The following is a 24,033-nucleotide window of genomic DNA, read 5'->3' on the forward strand; positions in this document are numbered from 1 at the left end:
GTGGTACCTTTGTTAACTAGGCATGAGGGCCACATCAACCAACAGCCAAGTTTGGTACCTCAGATAACTAGACTTGGACAAATCAACCAACAGCCACATGTCATATCTCAGATAACTAGGCATGATGACCACGTCAACCAACAGCCAAGTGTGGTACCTCAGATAACTAGGCATGAGGGCCACATCAACCAACAGCCAAGTTTGGTACCTCAGATAACTAGACTTGGACAAATCAACCAACACCCACATGTCATATCTCAGATAACTAGGCACGATGACCACATCAACCAACAGCCAAGTGTGGTACCTCAGATAACTAGGCATGAGGGCCACATCAACCAACAGCCAAGTTTGGTACCTCAGATAACTAGACTTGGACAAATCAACCAACACCCACATGTCATATCTCAGATAACTAGGCATGATGACCACGTCAACCAACAGCCAAGGGTGGTACCTCAGATAACTAGGCATGAGGGCCACATCAACCAACAGCCAAGGGTGGTACCTCAGATAACTAGGCATGATGACCACGTCAACCAACAGCCAAGGGTGGTACCTCAGATAACTAGGCATGATGACCACGTCAACCAACAGCCAAGGGTGGTACCTCAGATAACTAGGCATGATGACCACGTCAACCAACAGCCAAGGGTGGTACCTCAGATAACTAGGCATGATGACCACGTCAACCAACAGCCAAGGGTGGTACCTCAGATAACTAGGCATGATGACCACGTCAACCAACAGCCAAGGGTGGTACCTCAGATAACTAGGCATGATGACCACGTCAACCAACAGCCAAGGGTGGTACCTCAGATAACTAGGCATGATGACCACGTCAACCAACAGCCAAGGGTGGTACCTCAGATAACTAGGCATGATGACCACGTCAACCAACAGCCAATGGTGGTTCCTCAGATAACTAGACTTGGACACATCAACCAACAGCCACATGTCATATCTCAGATAACTAGGCATGATGACCACGTCAACCAACCGCCAAGTGTGCTACCTCAGATAACTAGGCATGAGGGCCACATCAACCAACAGCCAAGGGTGGTACCTCAGATAACTAGGCATGATGACCACATCAACCAACAGCCAAGGGTGGTACCTCAGATAACTAGGCATGATGACCACGTCAACCAACAGCCAAGGGTGGTACCTCAGATAACTAGGCATGATGACCACGTCAACCAACAGCCAATGGTGGTTCCTCAGATAACTAGACTTGGACACATCAACCAACAGCCACATGTCATATCTCAGATAACTAGGCATGATGACCACGTCAACCAACAGCCAATGGTGGTTCCTCAGATAACTAGACTTGGACACATCAACCAACAGCCACATGTCATATCTCAGATAACAAGGCATGAGGACCACGTCAACCAACAGCCAAGTGTGCTACCTCAGATAACTAGGCATGAGGACCACGTCAACGAACAGCTGAAATGGCTGAACCCCTGATGTGTGGAACAGTGTCAGCCTACAGCCAAGTCATTTCCCTCAGTGTCTAACCTTACCCTGTATTTTCCCATGTCTGTATGTCAGACCTCACACATTCTTTATTAAACCAAACTGAATTAGTCGGACAGACCAGTGAGCCACAGGGGGCTTCATGATGGTCTTGAAAAACTGGTTTCTCATATCTTACAGTTTGGCACACTAAAAATTGGGACTTCATACATGATATTCGTTTGAACAAAGTTACTTGATTCTTAAATAAAACTTAACAGAATTAAAATCAAAGTTGTATCTACAATGCATAAGATAAATTCACAGTGAATGCTCTATATTTACAAATGTAATGACATACAGTACATAACACACCAACAACATGTACAAATATAACACAACCTTACCCAATCTACTCTCTCCCATGATGCAGCTGTCACTGGGTGTTTCTACAGCCAGGCCTTCACAGGGTGTGTCTACAGCCAGGCCTTCACTGGTTGAGTCTACAGCCAGGCCTTCACTGGGTGTGTCTACAGCCAGGCCTTCACTGGGTGTGTCTACAGTCAGACCTTCACTGGGTGTGTCTACAGTCAGGCCTTCACTGGGTGTGTCTACAGCCAGACTTTCACTGGGTGTCTCTACAGCCAGACTTTAACTGGGTGTGTCTACAGTCAGACTTTCACTGGGTGTGTCTACAGCCAGACCTTCACTGGATGTGTCTACAGCCAGGCCTTCACTGGGTGTGTCTACAGTCAGACTTTCACTGGGTGTGTCTACAGCCAGACTTTCACTGGGTGTGTCTACAGCCAGACTTTCACTGGGTGTGTCTACAGTCGGACTTTCACTGGGTGTGTCTACAGTCAGACTTTCACTGAGTGTGTCTACAGCCAGGCCTTCACTGGTTGTGTCTACAGCCACACTTTCACTGGGTGTGTCTACAGTCAGACTTTTACTGGATGTGTCTACAGCCAGACCTTCACTGGGTGTGTCTACAGCCAGGCCTTCACTGGGTGTATCTACAGCCAGACCTTCACTGGGTGTGTCTACAGCCAGACTTTCACTGTGTGTGTCTACAGTCAGTCAGACTTTCACTGGGTGTGTCTACAGCCAGGCCTTCACTGGGTGTGTCTACAGCCAGGCCTTCACTGGGTGTGTTTACAGCCAGGCCTTCACTGGGTGTGTTTACAGCCAGGCCTTAACTGGGTGCGTCTACAGCCAGACTTTCACTGGGTGTGTCTACAGTCTGACTTTCACTGCGTGTGTCTAGTCAGACCTTCACTGGGTGTGTCTACAGTCAGACTTTCACTGGGTGTGTCTACAGCAAGGCCTTCACTGGGTGTGTCTACAGCCAGACTTTCACTGGGTGTGTCTACAGCCAGGCCTTCACTGGGTGTGTCTACAGCCAGGCCTTCACTGGGTGTGTCTACAGCCAGACCTTCACTGGGTGTGTCTACAGCCAGTCCTTCACTGGGTGTGTCTACAGCCAGGCCTTCACTGGGTGTGTCTACAGCCAGACTTTCACTGGGTGTGTCTACAGTCAGACTTTCATTGGGTGTGTCTAGTCAGAAGGTTGGCTTACACAGTTTTGGCAACCATACTATGTGAAGTTTGGTTCACACAGTGCTGGCTGACCACATTAAGTCAAGGTTGGTTCACAAAGTGCTGGCTGACCATACTTAGTGATTTTTGGTTTAGACAGTGCTGGATGACCCATTTTTTGACAACCCATTCATCTCAGACCGGACTCAGCTTTGAACCATGTGTCATGAATGTCAAGTAGGACTTATCAAATGCAACGGAGATCATTATTATAGCCATCAAAGTTAAAAGAGGTCATTCAAATGTCTCAAAATATCTTCAGCAATAGAATGTTTAAGAAAATGATCTTCATATTTGAGCCAATGTAAACTCTGGGTAATGCACTTTTGTATGGCAAATGTTTTGACAGTAAGTCTAACTGACTGCAAGACATCTAATTGCAACTGTTTGTACTGTGTGGGTGCTGCCTGGGAGGCTGCCTTGGACCCCCTCACCCCTCCCTCCTCCAATATTACCCAGTATATTCTTTGCAGCGTACACTGCCAGGTCAAATCCACAAGGTCAGGATATCATTGCATCTATTCTCGTCTTCACACACGCTCTTTGCAGTAACTGATTTTAACACATCAATTCCAAACAGTGTTGTGAGATGGTCTTCACACACACCAAACAGTGTTGGAGAGATGGTCTTCACACACACACCAGTGTTGGTGAGATGGTCTTCACACACACCAAACAGTGTTGAGAGATGGTCTTCACACACACCAAACAGTGTTGGTGACATGGTCTTCACACACACCAGTGTTGTGAGATGGTCTTCACACACACCAAACAGTGTTGGTGAGATGGTCTTCACACACACCAAATAGTGTTGGTGAGATGGTCTTCACACACACCAACAGTGTTGGTGAGATGGTCTTCACACACACCAACAGTGTTGGTGAGATGGTCTTCACACACACCAACAGTGTTGGTGAGATGGTCTTCACACACACCAACAGTGTTGGTGAGATGGTCTTCACACACACCAGAGTTGGTGAGATGGTCTTCACACACACCAGTGTTGTGAGATGGTCTTCACACACACCAAACAGTGTTGTGAGATGGTCTTCACACACACCAAACAGTGTTGTGAGATGGTCTTCACACACACCAAACAGTGTTGTGAGATGGTCTTCACACACACACACCAACAGTGTTGTGAGATGGTCTTCACACACACCAACAGTGTTGTGAGATGGTCTTCACACACACCAACAGTGTTGTGAGATGGTCTTCACACACACACACCAGTGTTGTGAGATGGTCTTCACACACACCAACAGTGTTGGTGAGATGGTCTTCACACACACTTTGTTAAAGATAAAGAAAGGAAAACATAACTTTTAACCGGAGATAGACACACTAACCATGAATAACGTGAATATCCAAACCTTCCATAAGAATTATATTTCCTGATTTGTTAAAATCTCCAGTATGGCAACGTTAGCTTCCCTGCAACATCTTTACAACTGCTACATTTCTGTCCAGGGTTCTTGAACTTCATGCAGGGTCTCACCTCTCAGACCAGCAAGGCTACAAAGGTTTGTGGAGTACCTTATTTTCCCAAGTATAATGCACATATGTACACAAATGTTTGGCAGTCGCCGAGGAAGAGAGACCCAGAAGTACTTGACAAGTAGTTACAGAGATACACAATGTCTGACCCATGCAATCAGCTGTACCAAAGAGCTATGCATATTATCATTAAAAAATATTTATTCAAACTTGGAACTAAAATTCAATATTGGAACACAATATTCCTGATAAAATAATAGCTCAGGTATAATTCTTCTGATCACTGCGACTAAATTGTTCGAAGTTATTTGATTGAGTATGTTATAAATGATTCTTCAGCAGATTAAGAGAAAACCTGCACAGCAGATTGCTTTTTTTTCGGCTTAGATCTTGAGGAAACACTTCTTAATCTCTGCAAGTACACAAACTTCCAGCAGAACGGGAGATATAATATCAATGGTAAATCATTATGTCAAGAGAGATTTTATCTCAAATTTTAAATACTTTTAACCAAGATTTATGATACCTGTTTGTTTATCCCTGAATTTGCTGAAGGGATACAATGTAGCTTTTTCTTTACATAATACTCGAAATCTATTTTTTTTAAACTACTGAATTTCCTAGTGGGGTTGTGCATTATGTTTGGGTGTGCATTATACTCAAGAAAATATGGTACATCCAAACACCCGAGCCCCTCATGACACTGATGTAATGGATACATACAAAATCCATCTCCATCAGCTTGCAAGGGGAGGTAATTGTTTGTTTCAGTCTGAGGAAGGGAGGCGTCATCTACAAGGGAGGTAACTCGCCGAGTCAAATGGAAAGATCTGTTCAAGCTATATTTTCCCAATGAACTACTGCTAGTAATGAAGCTGCTAAAGATAAATGGCATATTGATATCAAGAGTCATCGTTGAGCTCCACATGTAAGGTAACAATGTATGCTAGGATTGCAGATAATATGTTCAGCTGAAAACGACATATAGACAAAATTGTTTATGGATAGAATATGCACATCTGATTGTTCACTGGCACACAATGAGGCAGATAATGACTTGTGTCATGTAAACTGTCAGGCAGATGTGTTGCAGGTGCCCCGGGGCAGTGTTGAGCATGACCGTCAACTGTATGAACCAGCCCTGCACTCTCACACACAACTGTCAACACTGTCACTTCTTCTTGCTTTTCCTGGATGAATCTGAGTTTGGCTTTGAGTCTGCTGGCATGGATGTGCGTTGCTCCTCTAGTCGACTGGATTGCACACGCTGGATCAGGTTGAAGAAGTCTTCGTCGGGCACGGTGGGAGCGGCTGGCCGCTGGGGCAGAGCACTTCTCTGGTCCTCCAAGCGAGATGCCTGTTGAGAGAGGAGCCCATAGTTATGTTGTCCACTATCAATCCTAACCACACACAATGGTAATAAGGAGTCCATTTATACCACTTGACCTCTCTATCTAATTAAGGTACCCAATACCTGTCTTGCTTGACCTTTCTATTTCATTAAGGTACCCAATACCTGTCTTGCTTGACCTCTCTGTTTAATTAAGGTACCCAATACCTCTCTCACTTGACCTCTCTGTTTAATTAAGGTACCCAATACCTCTCTCACTTGACCTCTCTGTTTAATTAAGGTACCCAATACCTCTCTCACTTGACCTCTCTATTTCATTAAGGTACCCAATACCTGTCTTGCTTGACCTCTCTGTTTAATTAAGGTACCAATGCCTCTCTCCACTTGACCTCTCTGTTTAATAAAAGTACCCAATACCTCTCTCACTTGACCTCTCTGTTTAATTAAGGTACCCAATACCTGTCCTGCTTGACCAGTCTGTTAAATTAAGGTGCCCAAAATTATGTATTTCTTACAAATTCTATATTTTAAAGACATATTTTATCTCACTTAGTGCACTTCTATCTCACTTACTGCACTTCTATCTCACTTACTGCACTTCTATCTCACTTACTGCACTTCTATCTCACTTACTGCACTTCTATCTCACTTAGTGCACTTCTATCTCACTTACTGCACTTCTATCTCACTTACTGCACTTCTGTCTCACTTAGTACACTTCTATCTCACTTACTGCACTTCTATCTCACTTACTGCACTTCTATCTCACTTAGTACACTTCTATCTCACTAACTGCACTTCTGTCTCACTTACTGCACTTCTATCTCACTTACTGCACTTCTATCTCACTTAGTACACTGGTTTCTCACTTACTGCACTTCTATCTCACTTTGTGCACTTCTATCTCACTTAGTGCACTTCAATCTCACCTTGTGCACTTCTATCTCACTTACTGCACTTCTATCTCACTTAGTGCATTCTATCTCACTTAGTGCACTTCTATCTCACTTACTGCACTTCTATCTCACTTAGTACACTTCTATCTCACTTACTGCACTTCTATCTCACTTAGTACACTTCCATCTCACTAACTGCACTTCTGTTTCACTTACTGCACTTCTATCTCACTTACTGCACTTCTATCTCACTTAGTACACTTCTATCTCACTTACTGCACTTCTATCTCACTTAGTACACTTCTGTCTCACTTACTGCACTTCTATCTCACTTAATGCATTCTATCTCACTTAGTGCACTTCTATCTCACTTACTGCACTTCTATCTCACTTACTGCACTTCTATCTCACTGCACTTCTATCTCACTTACTGCACTTCTATCTCACTTAGTGCACTTCTATCTCACTTACTGCACTTCTGCTAACGTTTCCTGACACCCAGTATGAATGATATTTACAACATGTATCCTTCATGTTCTAGGCCTCACTTGGACCTTGATTTAGTGTCAAAAAGTATTTCAGAAGAAAATTATGGAGATATATGCGATATCCCTGGGTGTCTATGCTCAGCGAAACTACAAAATCTAAGTGCACTTCCATGTGTCTGAATACCTTTGAAATACAAAAGACAGTTCTAACCTGACATCTCATCAGCATTTCAAAGAAGTTGTCATCTGGGACCGTGTCGTCAGACTTCTGCTGGAGTAACTGACCAATGACAGCCTGTGAACTGAGGCCGGGAAATGAGGGACACTCTGCTCGCTGATCGTTCATGCGTGATCCCTGGATGCCTGCCACCATGTCCAGGAAATCATCTGTGCCAGGGGAGGCAACTGCAATGGGTAAGTAAATTTCTTCTTACTTCACCAACTAATCACATGATAAACAAGGGGAATTTGAAATTTATCAACAATGGTAATAATTCTCAGAATGTTACCATTAGCACTTGATTGCTTTTTTTCTTGAAACTTATTTCAGAATTCACAGGTTGACCTCAATAAAAAAAAACTTCAAGGACTGTGTTCGCCCTTCTTCCCTGTGATTTACCAAATGCTATTCACAGAGTTATCTCCCCTAGCAGAAGCTCTGGAAAACCTCACATTTTTGGGGTACTTTAAAGGCACAATGTCACACCTCACTTCTCTTAAAATACATAATGCATTTCTCTCAATAATAATAACTATCAGTCCTGAGGGAAGATACCATATAATTTATTTTTTTAAAATTTACGTATTTAGATTACAATATTAAATTAAATTGACTCTCACCCCCTCTACCGGCCGAACATTATTTCAAGTGAACCTCACAGAGTTATGTCCCTTGGAACGCTCTTTATGAATATCGTTCGCACAACGTGTGATTGAAACCAGTTCAGTAAACACCAACAACACTGCGTGCAACAGTTTTCGATGTAGAGAGCAATTGTTTACATTCCATATATGGCAAGTGTTCTCTGTTTGGAAGCTGTTTGCCTCGAAGTTTCAAGTATCGATTTCAGGCAAGTCGTAAGGGATAATAAGGCTTTTATTGCATCAACAGGAAGCTAAAGTGAGTGCATATGCCTCCAGTGTTATCAACAGTGAAAATTATCTTTAGAATACTACCTCTAACGCTTAAGGTTGAGTGAGTGAGTGAGTATGGTTTTACGTCGCTTTTAGCAATATTCCAGCAATATCACGGAGGGGGACACCAGAAATGGGCGCTTAAGGTTGAGGCAGACCCATCCATCCCCTACTAATTACCGAGGACCTTATTCTTAAAAGACACAATGTCACACATTTTCGACGATATTTTGACCTATCTATTATATATTCGTAATTCTAAAGAATACATCCCTCTAACACTGCAGTGTTGAATCCCACATAAGGCTTGGTACAGCGTCAAGGCAGTCTTCTACTTATTTGCAAGAGATTCAAGGCATATAGCTATAACACACTGCTTCCATAGGTTCCAGTGGATGACGTATATAGTCTATAGTGACTGATAGATCCCATTAGGTTGACACCCAGCTGAAATGAGCATGTAAAAGACCATGGTATATCTTGGTATACCATGTTCACAGACCATGGTTGACCATGGTAAAAAGACTATGGTGTACCATGGTCGACCATTTCAGCCAAGAATATCCTAAATCTCAAATGAATCATAGTGAGCTTTAGAGGATAGGATCCTTCCTTGCTTGGTGAGGATTCACACTAGAGCAGTTCGATATCCTTCTGATATGCTGAGATGCTACTCTTTCCTTACATGTAAGAAGAATCTGCTATTATCGGCACTTTTTATAGGAAGAAATCATTGGACTTCAATTTGTTTTATGCAAATCAACTTGCAGATTCAGTTTCAGGCAATAGGCAGTGATAGCAGCGGGACTTTGTACAACTATTTGAACAAGTAACTGATCTTTCCATATTTCTGTGTCTAGTAATGGTGGTTAAATATGTAAAGTGGTATCACGTGAACATAGGACTGCTTGCGTCACAATAATTGAACACCACCACCACCCACACCTGTCATTCTTACTGGTTTCATCATTACATCGCTATCTTTCTACATTCCCCAACCCTAATATATATACTCTACACAAAAGTTGTCATCCATAAAACGTGTCACATTCTTCCAACTTCTTAATGCCTTTCAAAGACTTTGTTCTCCCACAGAAATATTCATAGTTAGGTTGTCATTCTAATATAAAGTCTTCATACACTGTTTAATATCAATGCTCTATCTCGAATACGAATGTGACCTTGGTATCAGACACAACGAGGATGAATGACAGGTATTGAGGTAATCGCTGTCTTCATATACCAATGGAAAATGGATCAAATTTTCATGAATTAAATTGCAAATTTGTTTTAACCTTGTTTTCCAATTTGAAGTCTGGTGTCTTTGGAGATCAACCAAGGCTCATGTAACCAGGTTGAAATTCCAGTCATGAATACCAAGACCTCTCCAAATCATACTAATCATTTCTAAAGTATGTACCACCATGACTTCATGTAAAACTAAAGTATGTACCACCATGACTTCATGTAAAACTAAAGTATGTACCACCATGACTTCATGTAAAACTAAAGTATGTACCACCATGACTTCATGTAAAACTAAAGTATGTACCACCATGACTTCATGTAAAACTAAAGTATGTACCACCATGACTTCATGTAAAACTAAAGTAAGTACCACCATGACTTCATGTAAAACTAAAGTAAGTACCACCATGACTTCATGTAAAACTAAAGTATGTACCACCATGACTTCATGTAAAACTAAAGTATGTACCACCATGACTTCATGTAAAACTAAAGTATGTACCACCATGACTTCATGTAAAACTAAAGTATGTACCACCATGACTTCATGTCAAACTAAAGTAAGTACCACCATGACTTCATGTCAAACTAAAGTAAGTACCACCATGACTTCATGTCAAACTAAAGTAAGTACCACCATGACTTCATGTCAAACTAAAGTATGTACCACCATGACTTCATGTCAAACTAAAGTATGTACCACCATGACTTCATGTAAAACTAAAGTATGTACCACCATGACTTCATGTAAAACTAAAGTATGTACCACCATGACTTCATGTAAAACTAAAGCATGTATCACCATGACTTCATGTAAAACTGTCAAACTACCAAACAACAGTACTCAGACGTTTCAACGTAGATTCTTTTAACTTGATAACGGAGTAAGAATCTACACCAACATGTCGGTCTATGCAATAAACAAGAAGATGTCATCCATAGAGCTGTATGCTTCATTACTTCCATGTTGACTGGCATTGATCTTATATCTAATCCAGCTATAGGTTGAAATATCCTTCACAGGTATAGCAGGTGGTGGTGGTGGTGGTGGTGGAATTGGGTTTAACGTCGTGCTTGAGAATATTTCGCTCATATGACGGCGTGCATGCATGTGTATGTGTATGTGCAGCTGCTTGTACTAGCCCAGACTGAAGCTGGTTTTATAGTGCTAGCCCACTGAGATACCATGCCGCAGTGAAGCATGAATATCCCACTCAGACACATTATACTGACTCCGAGACGACCAGTCCTTGTTGTACCCATTAATGCCGAGGGCCAGGCAGGGACCAACAAGTACCATATTTTAGATCTTTTGGTATGGCCGCGGTCGGGGATCGAACCCGCGACCTTCCTCCTCGGGCGGACACTCTAACCACTACACACCACTTGAGGCGGTCAGGTATAGCAGGTACATCAGATATAAGAACATCTTTCAGTCAAGCAAATAGTCAAGAAAACCAGGTACTGTGGCACTCGTGAAACTCACATCTGACCCAAAACAATTACATAAGAGTTTAGCTCAAACAAATTGGAACAAAATTATGTGTTTGTTCAGTAGAGACTCTATGCTTTCACCTTGTGAGGACAGGGATTGACCGTTGGGTTGAGGTTGGGTGGCGGGGGTGGAAGGTGTGGCAGGTGTCGGTTCTGACAGACGAAAGGAACATCTCTGGTCATCTATCCTTCGACTCTGGAACCGACTGAGGAGATCAAAGAAGCTGTCGTCATCAGAATTCTCATCCTGAAACAGCAACAACAGAGTGAGTGAGTGAGTGTGTATAGAAGGTGTTCATGTATTCATACATTCAACCTACAAGGCAGTTATACTTCAAGCTCCTAGGCATTCACAGACAATACACAATGCCTTTCTATTCCAAGCTACGAGGTGTCAAGACACCTGGCATTCACACCTTTAGCTACTACATATTCACATCTGCAAGCAGTCATGTGTTCACGCCTTTAAGACTTCATACCTCCAAGCCACCATGTGCTGACTTTGTCAAGCCACCAGCTAGTCACAAATTCAAGACACCAGGCGTTCATTTGTCAAGCCACCAGAGAGTCACTTTGTCAAACCACAAGGCATTCACTTTGTCAAGCAAACTGGTAGTCACACTTTCAAGCCACCAAGCAGTCATTTGTCAAGCCACCAGGCGATCACTTTGTCAAGCCACCAGGTGATCACTTTGTCCAGCTATCTGGTAGTCACACCTTCAAGCCACCAGGCAGTCACTTTGTCAAGTCACCAGGCGATCACTTTGTACTTCAAACCTCCAAGCCACCAGGGGCTGACTTTGTCAAGCCACCAGCTAGTCACAAATTCAAGACACCATGCGTTCATTTGTCAAGCCACCAGAGAGTCACTTTGTCAAACCACCAGGCATTCACTTTGTCAAGCAAACTGGTAGTCACACTTTCAAGCCACCAGGCAGTCACTTATCAAGCCACCAGGCGATCACTTTGTCAAGCCACCAGGTGATCACTTTGTCCAGCTATCTGGTAGTCGCACCTTCAAGCCACCAGGCAGTCACTTTGTCAAGCCAACAGGCGATTAATTTGTCCAGTCATCTGGCAGTCACACCTTCAAGCCACCAGGTGGTCACTTTGTCAAGGCACCAGGCGATCAATTTGTCAAGGCACCAGGCGATCACTTTGTCAAGCCACCAGGCGATCACTTTGTCAAGGCACCAGGCTATCACTTTGTCAAGTCACAAGGCAGTCAGTTTGTCAAGCCACCAGGCAGTCACTTTGTCAAGCCACCAGGTGATCACTTTGTCAAGCCACCGGATGATCACTTTGTTAAGCCACCAGGTGGTCACTTTGTCAAGCCACCAGGCAGTCACACTTTCAAACCACTAGGTGTTCACTCCTTAAAGCCAAGAAGATGACATAACTTCAAGCTACCTTGGGGTTCACGGTCAAGCAACCAGGCATTCACTCAGTCAAGGCACCAGGTACTCAAGAGTCATGGCCTAAGCATTCATACCGGCAACCCAGCAGGTGTTCAAACAATCAAGCCAAATTGTATTGTCGAGCCGCAAGGCAGTCACACCTTCAGGACACCAGGTGGTTCTATACACAACCTTCAGGCTAGTTGGTGTTCACACCTTTAGGACACCAGGTGGTTCTATACACAACCTTCAGGCTAGTTGGTGTTCACACCTGTTGTAGGGACATAAGCCAACAGGTCACACCTTCAACGACCTGACAGCTACTGTTGTAACAGATAGCTTGTGGATTTTCACCTTTTCTTCTTGGATCGCGGAATCTGCAGTTTTTGGGCGAACAATTGCTGCCTTAGCCCTGGGCGTGTCCATGGACATCTCCGTGGCAATGCTGGCAGACTTCTGTACCTTGGGCCGAGCTCCTCCAGCACCCTTGGCAACATTCTGCTGCTGGTTAACAGTGATCATGAGACATGGATTAAAGATTTTCAACCTTGGCAAGGGCCTCTGTATATACACTTTGAAAAAACTCTTAATATATGTATAAAATACTCTTGTATATATACTGATTGTAAAAAGTCAAGCAACCCCATAATTTTCAAACGTTATGGAACGTGAAGTACCATTTTCACTGCCAACACTTGATGATGACACACATATTGGTGGATCTCTATCAACCAATACTTCAAAGGTATTAAACATCATTAAAAGACAAACTCCATGTCATAATGGTGTACTTTTAATCTGCATGATGTTAAATGGTAATTTTTAGACAAAAAAAGATCTAACAAAGTTTGGGCACACAGGAAAACTTTTAAGTGTAAGGTGACATATGTGAGTGTTGAGCACAAACTGTTAACTTTTGTCTGTTTGATGACACAGTTTTGACAAGTCAAAATGGACATAATGACCCTCAGTAATGGGTGTAACCACCTCGGCTGTTTATCACCTCCTGACATCTTCGCCTCATAGAGAGCACTAGATTACGCATAAATCCCATTGGTAAATTGTTCCAAGCATTCAGTACAGCATTTCTAAGCTCTTGTAAGTTGGTCAGAGGTTGATCACGACGGTTTACTTGTCTCCCGATCTCATCCCATCTATCGGGTTGAGATTAGGACTCTGACTTGGCCAAGGAAGCGACTCAATTCTGTGCTCTTGTTTGGCTTCCTGAACAACAATAGCACGATGTGGACGAGCATTGACATCTTGGTAGATGAATGCTGTGACAGGATTGGCGTGAAGGAAAGGAATAGCAGTGTTGTCAATAATCTGATTGCGATACTTTACACCTGTCATTGTTCCTTGGACAACCTTGATGTCCACCTTCTCGTCATAAGTGATACCATTATGGAGCCGCCGCCCCCAGCGACAGTAGGAAGGACACACTTTGGGATCAGCTCATCCTTGGCTGCCCGTCTGACACGTAAACGACCGTCAGCGACATACAAATTGTAGCGTGACTCATCCATCCAAATTACTCGTCGCCAAGTTTGAATGTTCCAGTTTTGACGTTGTCTAGCCCAGAGCAATCGGTCTTGCATATGCCTAGGTGTAAGACGTGGGCGTTTAAGGGGTCTTCGAGCCGTTAATCCAGCTGCCACAAGACGTTTATTCACTAGCTCATGGGGAAACGTTGACGCCTGTTGCTTGTGTTCCACACTTGGCGTAACTGGTTTGCTAATATGAAAAGGATTAACTTTCGCCATTCTAACCAAACGACGATCGTCACGTGCACTGGTCTTCCTAGGTCGACCATGACGAGGTCTGTCCTTCACATTACATGTCACTCTGTGTTTGGATAACAGCCTGCTGACCACTGACTTACTAACGTGAAAGTGCCCTGAAATTTGTCTCAGAAACATGCCTGCTTCCCTCATGCCTATCATCTTCCATCGTCAAGCATCCGAGATCCTGTTACCTGCAATGTTTGCAGTGTAATGACGTTTACAAGACCAGTCATCTAACTTGTATTGTGCAAGTCACGAGTGCCTTCGCGGATTTCACTATCCACGTGCAGCATGATATCTATTCTCATTCTGTTGGGTGTGTTTGAGTGAAGTGTTCATGCATCTTTTCATGTGCAAATGCATTAGGTTCAAATCTAATTACCTGCAAGAAAATCAACATGTACATACGGGGTTGCTTAACTTTTTACCATCAGTATATATAAAATACTATCTTATCTCATGTAATGCACTTTTTCTTGTTCTTGCAACAACTATGGGGTTGGAATGACCTGGAACAAAATTTCAGCCTCTCTTTAAAGACCTTGCCCAAACACACCCCAGCTCCATCTATTGCCCTTGACAGTCACAAGTGGCTCATGCCTCGGTCAACCATGTTACTTCCAGCTGTCTTCATTCTTTTGAGTTGGACCTGGAACCACCCCAGTATGAAGACTGTTAGCTATGAAGAGTGAGGTTCATCCTTGCCCACACTTCGCCTGTATTCTTCTAGAGTATCCAAAACAAGTTGCACCCTTGGTCTCTAAAAGGCAGGACATCTTCACTCACAGAGAATAAAAGAACAATAGATAGAGCTCAGGTGTGTTTGGGATGGGTGTTAAAAGAGATTAAAAACTTTGTTCTAGGTTGTTTCAACTCCTTGGTTGTTTGAACAAGAGAAAGTGCACAATTTGAGGTTTGATAAGCATCAAAAAGTACAATACTGGAAAATTTATCCCTTCAATTTGAAGCCGCTTGTGGTGGTTACCAAAGTAACTCTTGAGGTAAGAACCCCAAGGTTTCATACAGTTCTAGATGACAGCCCTCAGCTTGATATTACTCAGGGTACAGGTACAATATATATACTATCAAGAGGACCAAAATATTCAGGCCAAACAAACACGACACCAGCTGTGTGTGCTTAAATAGCAAAATCCACATGTTTTTAGGTCACCTTTGCTACATTATTTCAAATGCAGAGAATTAATATTAATTTTCTTCACACTACTCAACAATCACAATATAAACCAATGAACAATAAACAAGAAGACAAAGTCATCAATATCCCCCGCAATGGCAAAATACTCTTCATGAATATGTCTACGAGTTATGATTATGTCAAATATTTAGGTGTGTATATAGAAAAGTGGAAGGAGAGTATTGAAAGGTTTTTAAAGTTTTGCTCCAGAAAGGAGCACTATCACCAATTTCAGTCTATGTCACACTTGTTGCCATGGAAATGCCAAACATATTTCATTCAGATATCCAAAAGTACCAAAAGGCACCATTACACCACCAGACCTATCTATGTGCCAAGTTTGGTGAAGAAATAGTGAACGGTTTTAGAGTTCTGCTCCCGGAAAAGAGCACTACCACTAATTTCATTCTAAGTCGAACTTGTTGCCATGGAAACGCCAAAAATGTTTTATTCAGAAATCCAAAACTACCAAAAGGCACCAGTACACCACAAGATCTATCTATGTGCCAAGTTTGGTGAAGAAATATTGAACAGTTTTAGAGTTCTGCTCCGGAAAAGACAAATGTGCATGGACGGACGCACGCACGGACGGAGTCCATTTTAATACCCCCCGCAAAACGCGTATTCCAGAATACAGAACTACCATTTGACTACTGTGTGCTCATAACACAAACAAACACACTATCATAACAAACCTGGAACTAGCATGTCAACAAACCCGTAACAAACAAAAACACGCTCATCCTTTCCATCTCAGAATAACTGTTCACTGCCAATTTCAACTTACACTAGGTTTCTTCAGTGTTGTCAAGTACATTATCATAGTTTTATTCAAGATTTCCTTCAATATTCTTTTCATGAATGTTGCTGAAATTATGTGTGGTCAGATCGGCAATGAAAAGTAATTTCAAAACAAAATCACTCCCAGATCGGGAAAGATATGTCTGAACAGCTGGTTGCAATGTCCAGTTATTTTACGAGGCAAGTACATACACATCAATTTTTGGGTATGCAACAGGTCTGGTATTTAGAACACAAATACCTTTGAATTTGTAAAGCATCATGTCTGATGATGTTATTGCAAATTTGACACTGGCATTGACCAAACAAGTGAAAAGCATCCAAACTTCAAAACACTAGTGCTATCATTACCACAACACGAGATAATCATGCAAAGGAATACTGGATTTTGCCATTCGTAGTATTGCAGCATTCCATTGCCAGGGTTAAGTGTTCCAGATGCAGCATATTTAGCATTATTTTAGGTTGATACAATTAGCCTCCCTGTCTGACAAATTAAATTGTACACATCTGGTAATTTACCTTACTGAGTGAGGTTAACACAATCAGCACTGCTCCATTCTAAGGTTACACTATGTTTAACACAATTAGCACTGCAATGTTCTAACAAACGTTAACAAATCAACTAACTACCTTGTTTTTATCTGGAGTTAGTTTCATTAATTCCATGTTCTCCATACTGAATCTTCGTGCACGGTTTGGGCGACGTCCTGGAACAACAGAGATAAAAAGATCCTTAACATAACAAGACATGGTAGTTACCACGCAACAAAAGCCTGTGGTAGAACACAGACACATAACAAGTGCCTGTGGTAGAACACACAGACACATTACAAGTGCCTGTGGAAGAACACAGACACATTACAAGAGCCTGTGGTAGAACACAGACAAATAACAAGGGCCTGTGGTACAACACAGACACATAACAAGTGCCTGTGGCAGAACACAAACACATTACAAGAGCCTGTGGTAGAACACAGACACATAACAAGTGCTGTGGTAGAACACAGACACATAACAAGTGCTTGTGGTAGAACAGACGCATTAGGTACCATGTAACAAGAGCCTGTGTTAGAACAGACTCATTAGGTACCATGTAACAAGAGCCTGTGTTAGAACAGAATCATTAGGTACCATGTAACAAGTGCCTGTGATAGAACAGATGCATTAGGTACCATGTAACAAGTGCCTGTGGTAACACAGACTGATTAGGTACCATGTAACAAGTGCCTGTGATCGAACAGACTCTTTAGGTACCATGTAACAAGTGCCTGTGGTAGAACAGACTCATTAAGTACCATGTAACAAATGACTATGATAGAACAGAATCATTAGGTACCATGTAACAAGTGCCTTTCGATAGAATAGATTGATTAGGTACCATGTAACAAGTGCCTGTGGTAGAACAGAATCATTAGGTACCATGTAACAAGTGCCTGTGGTAGAACAGACAAATAAGGTACCATGTAACAAGTGCCTGTGTTAGAACAGAATCATTAGGTACCATGTAACAAGTGCCTGTGATAGAACAGAATCATTAGGTACCATGTAACAAGTGCCTGTGGTAAAACAGACAAATAAGGTACCATGTAACAAGTGCCTGTGGTAGAACAGACAAATAAGGTACCATGTAACAAGTGCCTGTGTTAGAACAGAATCATTAGGTACCATGTACCAAGGGCCTGTGATAGAACAGAATCATTAGGTACCATGTAACACATGCATGTGTTAGAACAGAATCATTAGGCACCATGTAACAAGTGCCTGTGATAGAACAGAATCATTAGGTACCATGTAACAAGTGCCTGTGGTAAAACAGACAAATAAGGTACCATGTAACAAGTGCCTGTGGTAGAACGGAATCATTAGGTACCATGTAACAAGTGCCTGTGGTAGAACAGAATCATTAGGTACCATGTAACAAGTGCCTGTGGTAGAACAGACTCATTAGGTACCATGTAACAAGTGCCTGTGGTAGAACAGACTGACTAGGTACCATGTAACAAGTGCCTGTGGTAGAACAGACTGACTAGGTACCATGTAACAAGTTCCTGTGGTAGAACAGACTCAATAGGTACCATGTAACAAGTGCCTGTGGTAGAACAGACTGACTAGGTACCATGTAACAAGTTCCTGTGGTAGAACAGACTCATTAGGTACCATGTAACAAGTGCCAGTGGCAGAACAGACTCATTAGGTACCATGTAACAAGTGCCTGTGGTAGAACAGACGCATGAGGTACCATGTAACAAGTGCCTGTAATCTTACCTAGAGCCACATCACTAACATCCTTCCCTCCTGCATCTCTCAAGTCGGCCAGCACGCTACAGGAACTGGAAAATTTAATGGATATCATCAGAATTTTATTTACAGCCATGCAGACATTCATCTATTGGAATATTATCAAAAAATTACTGTTCCCTGTGTCAAGTGGTGCTATCATTACCTGTTCATGTTCTCCTTGCTGTGATCTGCCATGCCTAGTGCAGAACGGAGGTCAACAAGGTTCATCTTTGCGGTCATCTGTCCTGTTTCATCCCCGATCTAAAAACAACATGGAACAGACATATATCTGTTATAAAAGTGGGTTAACACACATCCCTTGCAATGTTCAGGTGAGCTAACAGGTTAGTTCCATAGAGATGTTCAGGTGAGCTAACATGTTAGTACAATAGAGGTGTAATTTTTATGGTAAAATTGATATTTTATACTTATCCTGACTCATGCTTATTTCTTATCTCCCTTCTCCTTTCGACGGTTGAGTGGAAACTTGAATCCTTTTCAATGCCTTGAAGCGATCGTAAAATCACTACCAAGAGTAGCCTCCCTTTGCCCGCCAAATCGGTCTGACATGACCTGAGTCTAGCTCTCATCATTTCTCCCGAAATTAAGCCCACATTACGTCTTTCAGTGAAGCCCATAATGCTGAGAGGGGACGGCCGGGAGGGTTCATCCCATGAGTCAGGATAAGTATAAAATATCAATTTTATCATAAAAATTACATATATTTTTATCCTGACTCATGCTCATTGTTTATCAAAACCGACGGAATAGGTGTACCCCTGGGATTCACTGTGGCTGTCAATTAATACAGTCTGATTGCATACCCCCTGGGAACTCTTCTTGCGGCCTTATAGTTGTCTAGTTGAAATATTTGGGGGACCACCTTCTCTTAAATCTTATAGATTTTGTGGATTTAGATAATCTAGTAATCTACAATTTCTAGATATCTTAAACAACCCATATATTAAGGTAAGGACTATTACCGAAACTGAGATCGCAACCCATAAGTTAAGTAAGGACTATTACTTAACAGAGTTTATATCATTCATGCTCTGACTTATCAAGTAAGACAGGTGGACATGGACTCGCTGCTGGTGGCAATGGGTCAGTTGCCTAGCCTAAACGAGTCAGTGTGATCAGGGTGAGTTTCTCAATGAGGGAGTTTTCTAGTCCTGTTGTGATAATAAGGAAAAGCCAAAATGTCATGTTAGTGACATAAGGTCTTACACTGACAAGCTCTGCTATGTAACTGACCCCCCCCGCGGGCAGTCACGTGTCCCCTCGTCGACGGCTTCCCCACGAGCAGCACATGGTTTCCGCGAAGCAAGGTGTGTTTTTCAACACATCACACCCGGAAACTTATCTGGCGCGTTTGGGCGCGCAAAACCTGAACATGTTGCTTTGTAGGCTCGTAAAACGACTGCTCTGATCCAGAATGAGATTGTGGTTCGAGAGACTTCAATAGTCGTGGCGGGTGAAAACGGGATGAAGAGACGTTTAAACTTTCACCTTCATGTAGCAATCCGTTGTAAGTAAATTTTTTAAAGCTCTGACTAGGCATAAGTCCTCTGTGTCTCGATGTCCGAGCACTGATGATAATGCTGGTACATGAAATTGACGATCTGGTTGACCAGGTAGTTGATTCTTAGCTGTACAGTCCCATCTTAGTCCCAGGTGTGCTGCAGCATGTTCTCCTGTGTCGAATCGCATTCGTCCAAAGTTGAGTGTATGTATTTCAGACATCCTTGCTGCTGTAGCTAAGGCTCGGAGAAATATCGTTTTTTGAGTTAGTAGCTCAAAAGTTGTGTCTCTTAGAGGTTCATAATCGTCACTAGTGATTTTTTCCACTGCAGGAAATTGAAAAGGATTCACGTTTCCACTTAACCGTTGAAAGGAGAAGGGAGATAAGGAATAAGCATGAGTCAAGATAAGGAAAAATGCTGATTTCTAAACAGTACAATGCAATATAAACACGGACTGTAGATCATCTGCAAGTGAAGGTAGATCACCATACTAGGTACCATGGGACTTACACTACTTTCAATACATTCATGGACCCTAGCTGGATATACATATTCCCTTCCAACGCTCGCAATTGTAGTCAAATTTAGCCGTCATATAAAATCACAAATATATTACGTTGTCAAAAAACTGGTTAGCTTAAATTCATTGTGAATGTGTTGGGACTTAGGTATCCGCACCGGAGGACAATACATGAAGTAAAAAACAAGACCTTTTATTGTTTTCGAAAGAAAACTGTAACCTTACTCTCTCTGTCCCTGAAGATTTTCTTTCTATATACATTGGATAAGCTAATACAAGCATTGTTCCTTTTCCTGGAACTGGAAGATGTGAGGTCCCGCAAATGTCCACAATTTCATCAGTTGTTTCACACTTAATGGGGGCAGTGGGGTAGCCTAGTGGTCATATTTCTAGCAAGAGTAGTAGGACATCATTGAAGACATATTCATAGCATTGACAGGCCCGGACTGGCAAGCAGGAGACACTCTACATGTTCATGACTTGGATGTCTCTTAGAAACCTGTTCATGACTTGGATGTCTCTTAGAAACCTGTTCATGACTTGGATGTCTCTTAGAAACCTGTTCATGACTTGGATGTCTCTTAGAAACCTGTTCATGACCTAGATGTTTTAGAAACCTGGGCCTCTTCGAAGCTCTCTTAGCTAAGATAGTCGTAAGTTAATGTTAATGTTTGGCACTTACGACTATCTTAGCGCTAAGAGAGCTTCGAAAATCTAGGCCCTGTTCATGACTTGGATGTCTTTTAGAAACCTGTTCATGACTTGCATGTCTCCTGGAAACTTGTTCATGTCTTGGATGTCTCCAGGAAACCTGTTCTTAATATAATCTAGAAATTACCATCTAAACTCAATTATTTCCTTTGAGACTGGAGCAAGTGTATGTGGTGTAAGTTGTCACCTCACCTCGAGATATGTCCAGGTGTTTTGTTGCAAACTTGAGTGCTGCTTCATGTTCCCCTAAGGCTGAGTGGGCGTTGCCCAGGCTCCAACAGGCCCGTCCCTCCCCGACCCGGTCATGTAATTCTTGAGCAATTCCTAGATGTCTCATATGGTACTCAATGGCTTTTTCATAGTCACGTAGCAATGTATATGTGTTGCCCAGGCTGTAACAGGCCTGTGCCTCTAGAGCTTTGTCTTCTAGTTGCGTCGCTATTTGTAAACTCTTCCTGAAACACAGGATGATTAATACATGAATTACCCTGGAACCCAGCAAACTGAACTTGTGCAGCAAAGACATGTCACGCAACATGTAAACTTACTTATATTGCTCTGCTGCATTACCACCCTGGAACCCAGCAAACTGAACCTGTCCAGCAGAGACATGTCACGCAACATGTAAACTTACTTATATTGCTCTGCTGCATTACCACCCTGGAACCCAGCAAACTGAACCTGTCCAGCAGAGACATATCACGCAACATGGAAACTTACTTATATTGATCTGCTGCAATCTCAAATTCTCCCAAGAATATGTGTGCATTCCCCAGGTTAGTGTACTCCCGACGCTCAGCTGCCTTGTCTCCAAACTCCTTAGCTATTGCCAGTCTCTGGAACAAACAGGAACACAGTTATCTGGACATCAGTTAAGTAGTAGTGGTGTGTCCTGGGCCCCGTTTTACAAAGCTCTCGTAGCACTACAACTGTCGTATGTCAACGTTACAGTATAGAAAGTACGAATGCACCCTGGTGAAATCACCTCTTCATGGAACTTGATGGCCTGGCTGAAGTTGCCCAAGAGGTAGTGGGTGTTGCCCAGGTTTCCACATGCACGGCCCTGTGCTGCCCGATCACCCAGTTCCCGCACAATGGTCAGGTTTTCTCTGTTGGAATATCAGAAAGCCACAGTATAGAGCACACTGTGACAAACTAGCTCTTCTCACTACAGTACATAATGAGCTACACACACTCTCTACATAATGAGCTACACACACTCTCTACATCTCACAGTGAGTTGCAAACACTCTCTACATCTCACAGTGAGCTGCACACACTCTCTACATCTCACAGTGAGCTACACACACTCTCTACATCTCACAGTGAGCTACACACACTCTCTACATCTCACAGTGAGCTACACACACTCTCTACATCTCACAGTGAGCTACACACACTCTCTACATCTCACAGTGAGCTACACACACTCTCTACATCTCACAGTGAGTTACACACACTCTCTACATCTCACAGTCAGCTACACACACTCTCTACATCTCACAGTGAGCTACACACACTCTCTACATCTCACAGTGAGCTACACACACTCTCTACATCTCACAGTCAGCTACACACACTCTCTACATCTCACAGTGAGCTACACACACTCTCTACATCTCACAGTGAGCTACACACACTCTCTACATCTCACAGTGAGCTACACACACTCTCTACATCTCACAGTGAGTTACACACACTCTCTACATCTCACAGTGAGTTACACACACTCTCTACATCTCACAGTCAGCTACACACACTCTCTACATCTCACAGTGAGCTACACACACTCTCTACATCTCAGCTACAACACTTCCCACATCTCACAGTGAGCTACACATCAATCTCCCTCTACATCTCACAGGCAGTGAGCTGCCACACACACTCTCTACACACACTCTCTACATCTCACAGTCAGCTACACACACACTCTCTACATCTCACAGTGAGCTACACACTCTCTACATCTCACAGTGAGCTACACACACTCTCTACATCTCACAGTGAGCTACACACACACACTCTCTACATCTCACAGTCAGCTACACACACTCTCTACATCTCACAGTGAGCTACACACACTCTCTACATCTCACAGTGGAGCTACACACACTCACATCTCACAGTGAGCTACACACACACACATCTCCACATCTCACAGTGAGCTACACACACTACATCTCTACATCTCACAGTCAGCTACACACACTACTACATCTCTACAGTCAGCTGCACACAATCTCTACATCTCACAGTGAGCTACATCTCACTCACAGGAGTCACACACACACACTACACACACACCTCTACATCTCACAGTGAGCTACACACACTCTCTACATCTCACAGTGAGCTACACACACTCTCTACATCTCACAGTGAGCTACACACACTCTCTACATCTCACAGTCAGCTACAAACACTCTCCACATCTCACAGTAGTGGGGTCCATCTCACAGTCCTTCCACACATCTGGTGGCTGCCTGGTCTCACAGTGGGCCACTGGTCTCTGGTCCATTTCTCCATCTCTTTGGTGGGCCATCTCCTGGTGGGGTCAGTTCCTTCTTTTGGTGGGTCCATGCAGTGGGCATCCAGTCTTTGGTGGTCTCACGTGTGGGGTCCATCTGGTCTTCCTGGTGGTTACTCAT

The 24,033-nt window shown here is 42.9% G+C and overlaps 1 protein-coding gene and 1 long non-coding RNA gene across 2 annotated transcripts; both read right to left on the reverse strand.

The window, feature by feature from the left end:
* Positions 1-1,114: 1,114 nt before the first annotated feature.
* Positions 1,115-2,671, reverse strand: LOC124277533. Its single transcript, XR_006898849.1, has 4 exons — positions 2,551-2,671; positions 2,439-2,492; positions 1,418-2,275; positions 1,115-1,168 (listed from the first exon to the last, which is right to left on the reverse strand). It is a non-coding gene; the product is annotated as an uncharacterized LOC124277533 (long non-coding RNA).
* Positions 2,672-3,030: 359 nt separating this feature from the next.
* On the reverse strand, positions 3,031-24,033 carry LOC124277532 (G-protein-signaling modulator 2-like). The gene is made up of 12 exons (XM_046713243.1): positions 23,879-24,033; positions 22,371-22,494; positions 22,106-22,221; positions 21,578-21,840; positions 18,795-18,894; positions 18,617-18,681; positions 16,982-17,058; positions 12,923-13,072; positions 11,253-11,418; positions 7,507-7,700; positions 4,294-5,917; positions 3,031-3,542 (listed from the first exon to the last, which is right to left on the reverse strand). The coding sequence occupies exons 1-11, from the start codon at positions 24,031-24,033 to the stop codon at positions 5,732-5,734; spliced, it is 1,596 nt and encodes a 531-aa protein (XP_046569199.1). The 3' UTR covers positions 3,031-3,542; positions 4,294-5,731.

Source organism: Haliotis rubra, unplaced genomic scaffold (assembly GCF_003918875.1).
Source record: "Haliotis rubra isolate DU_JTF1 unplaced genomic scaffold, ASM391887v1 Scf2227, whole genome shotgun sequence".
NCBI lineage: Eukaryota > Metazoa > Mollusca > Gastropoda > Lepetellida > Haliotidae > Haliotis > Haliotis rubra.

Bases quoted from the DNA above. Each gene is read 5' to 3' on its own strand.
- LOC124277532 (XM_046713243.1), bottom strand. From the start codon at position 24,033: ATGAGTAACCACCAGGAAGACCAGATGGACCCCACACGTGAGACCACC. The intron at 22,222-22,370 runs GTGATTTCACCA...TGTTTGTTCCAG, and splicing joins CCATCAAGTTCCATGAAGAG to AGACTGGCAATAGCTAAGGA. The intron at 11,419-12,922 runs GTGAAAATCCAC...TTGCTGTTTCAG, and splicing joins CCGCGATCCAAGAAGAAAAG to GATGAGAATTCTGATGACGA.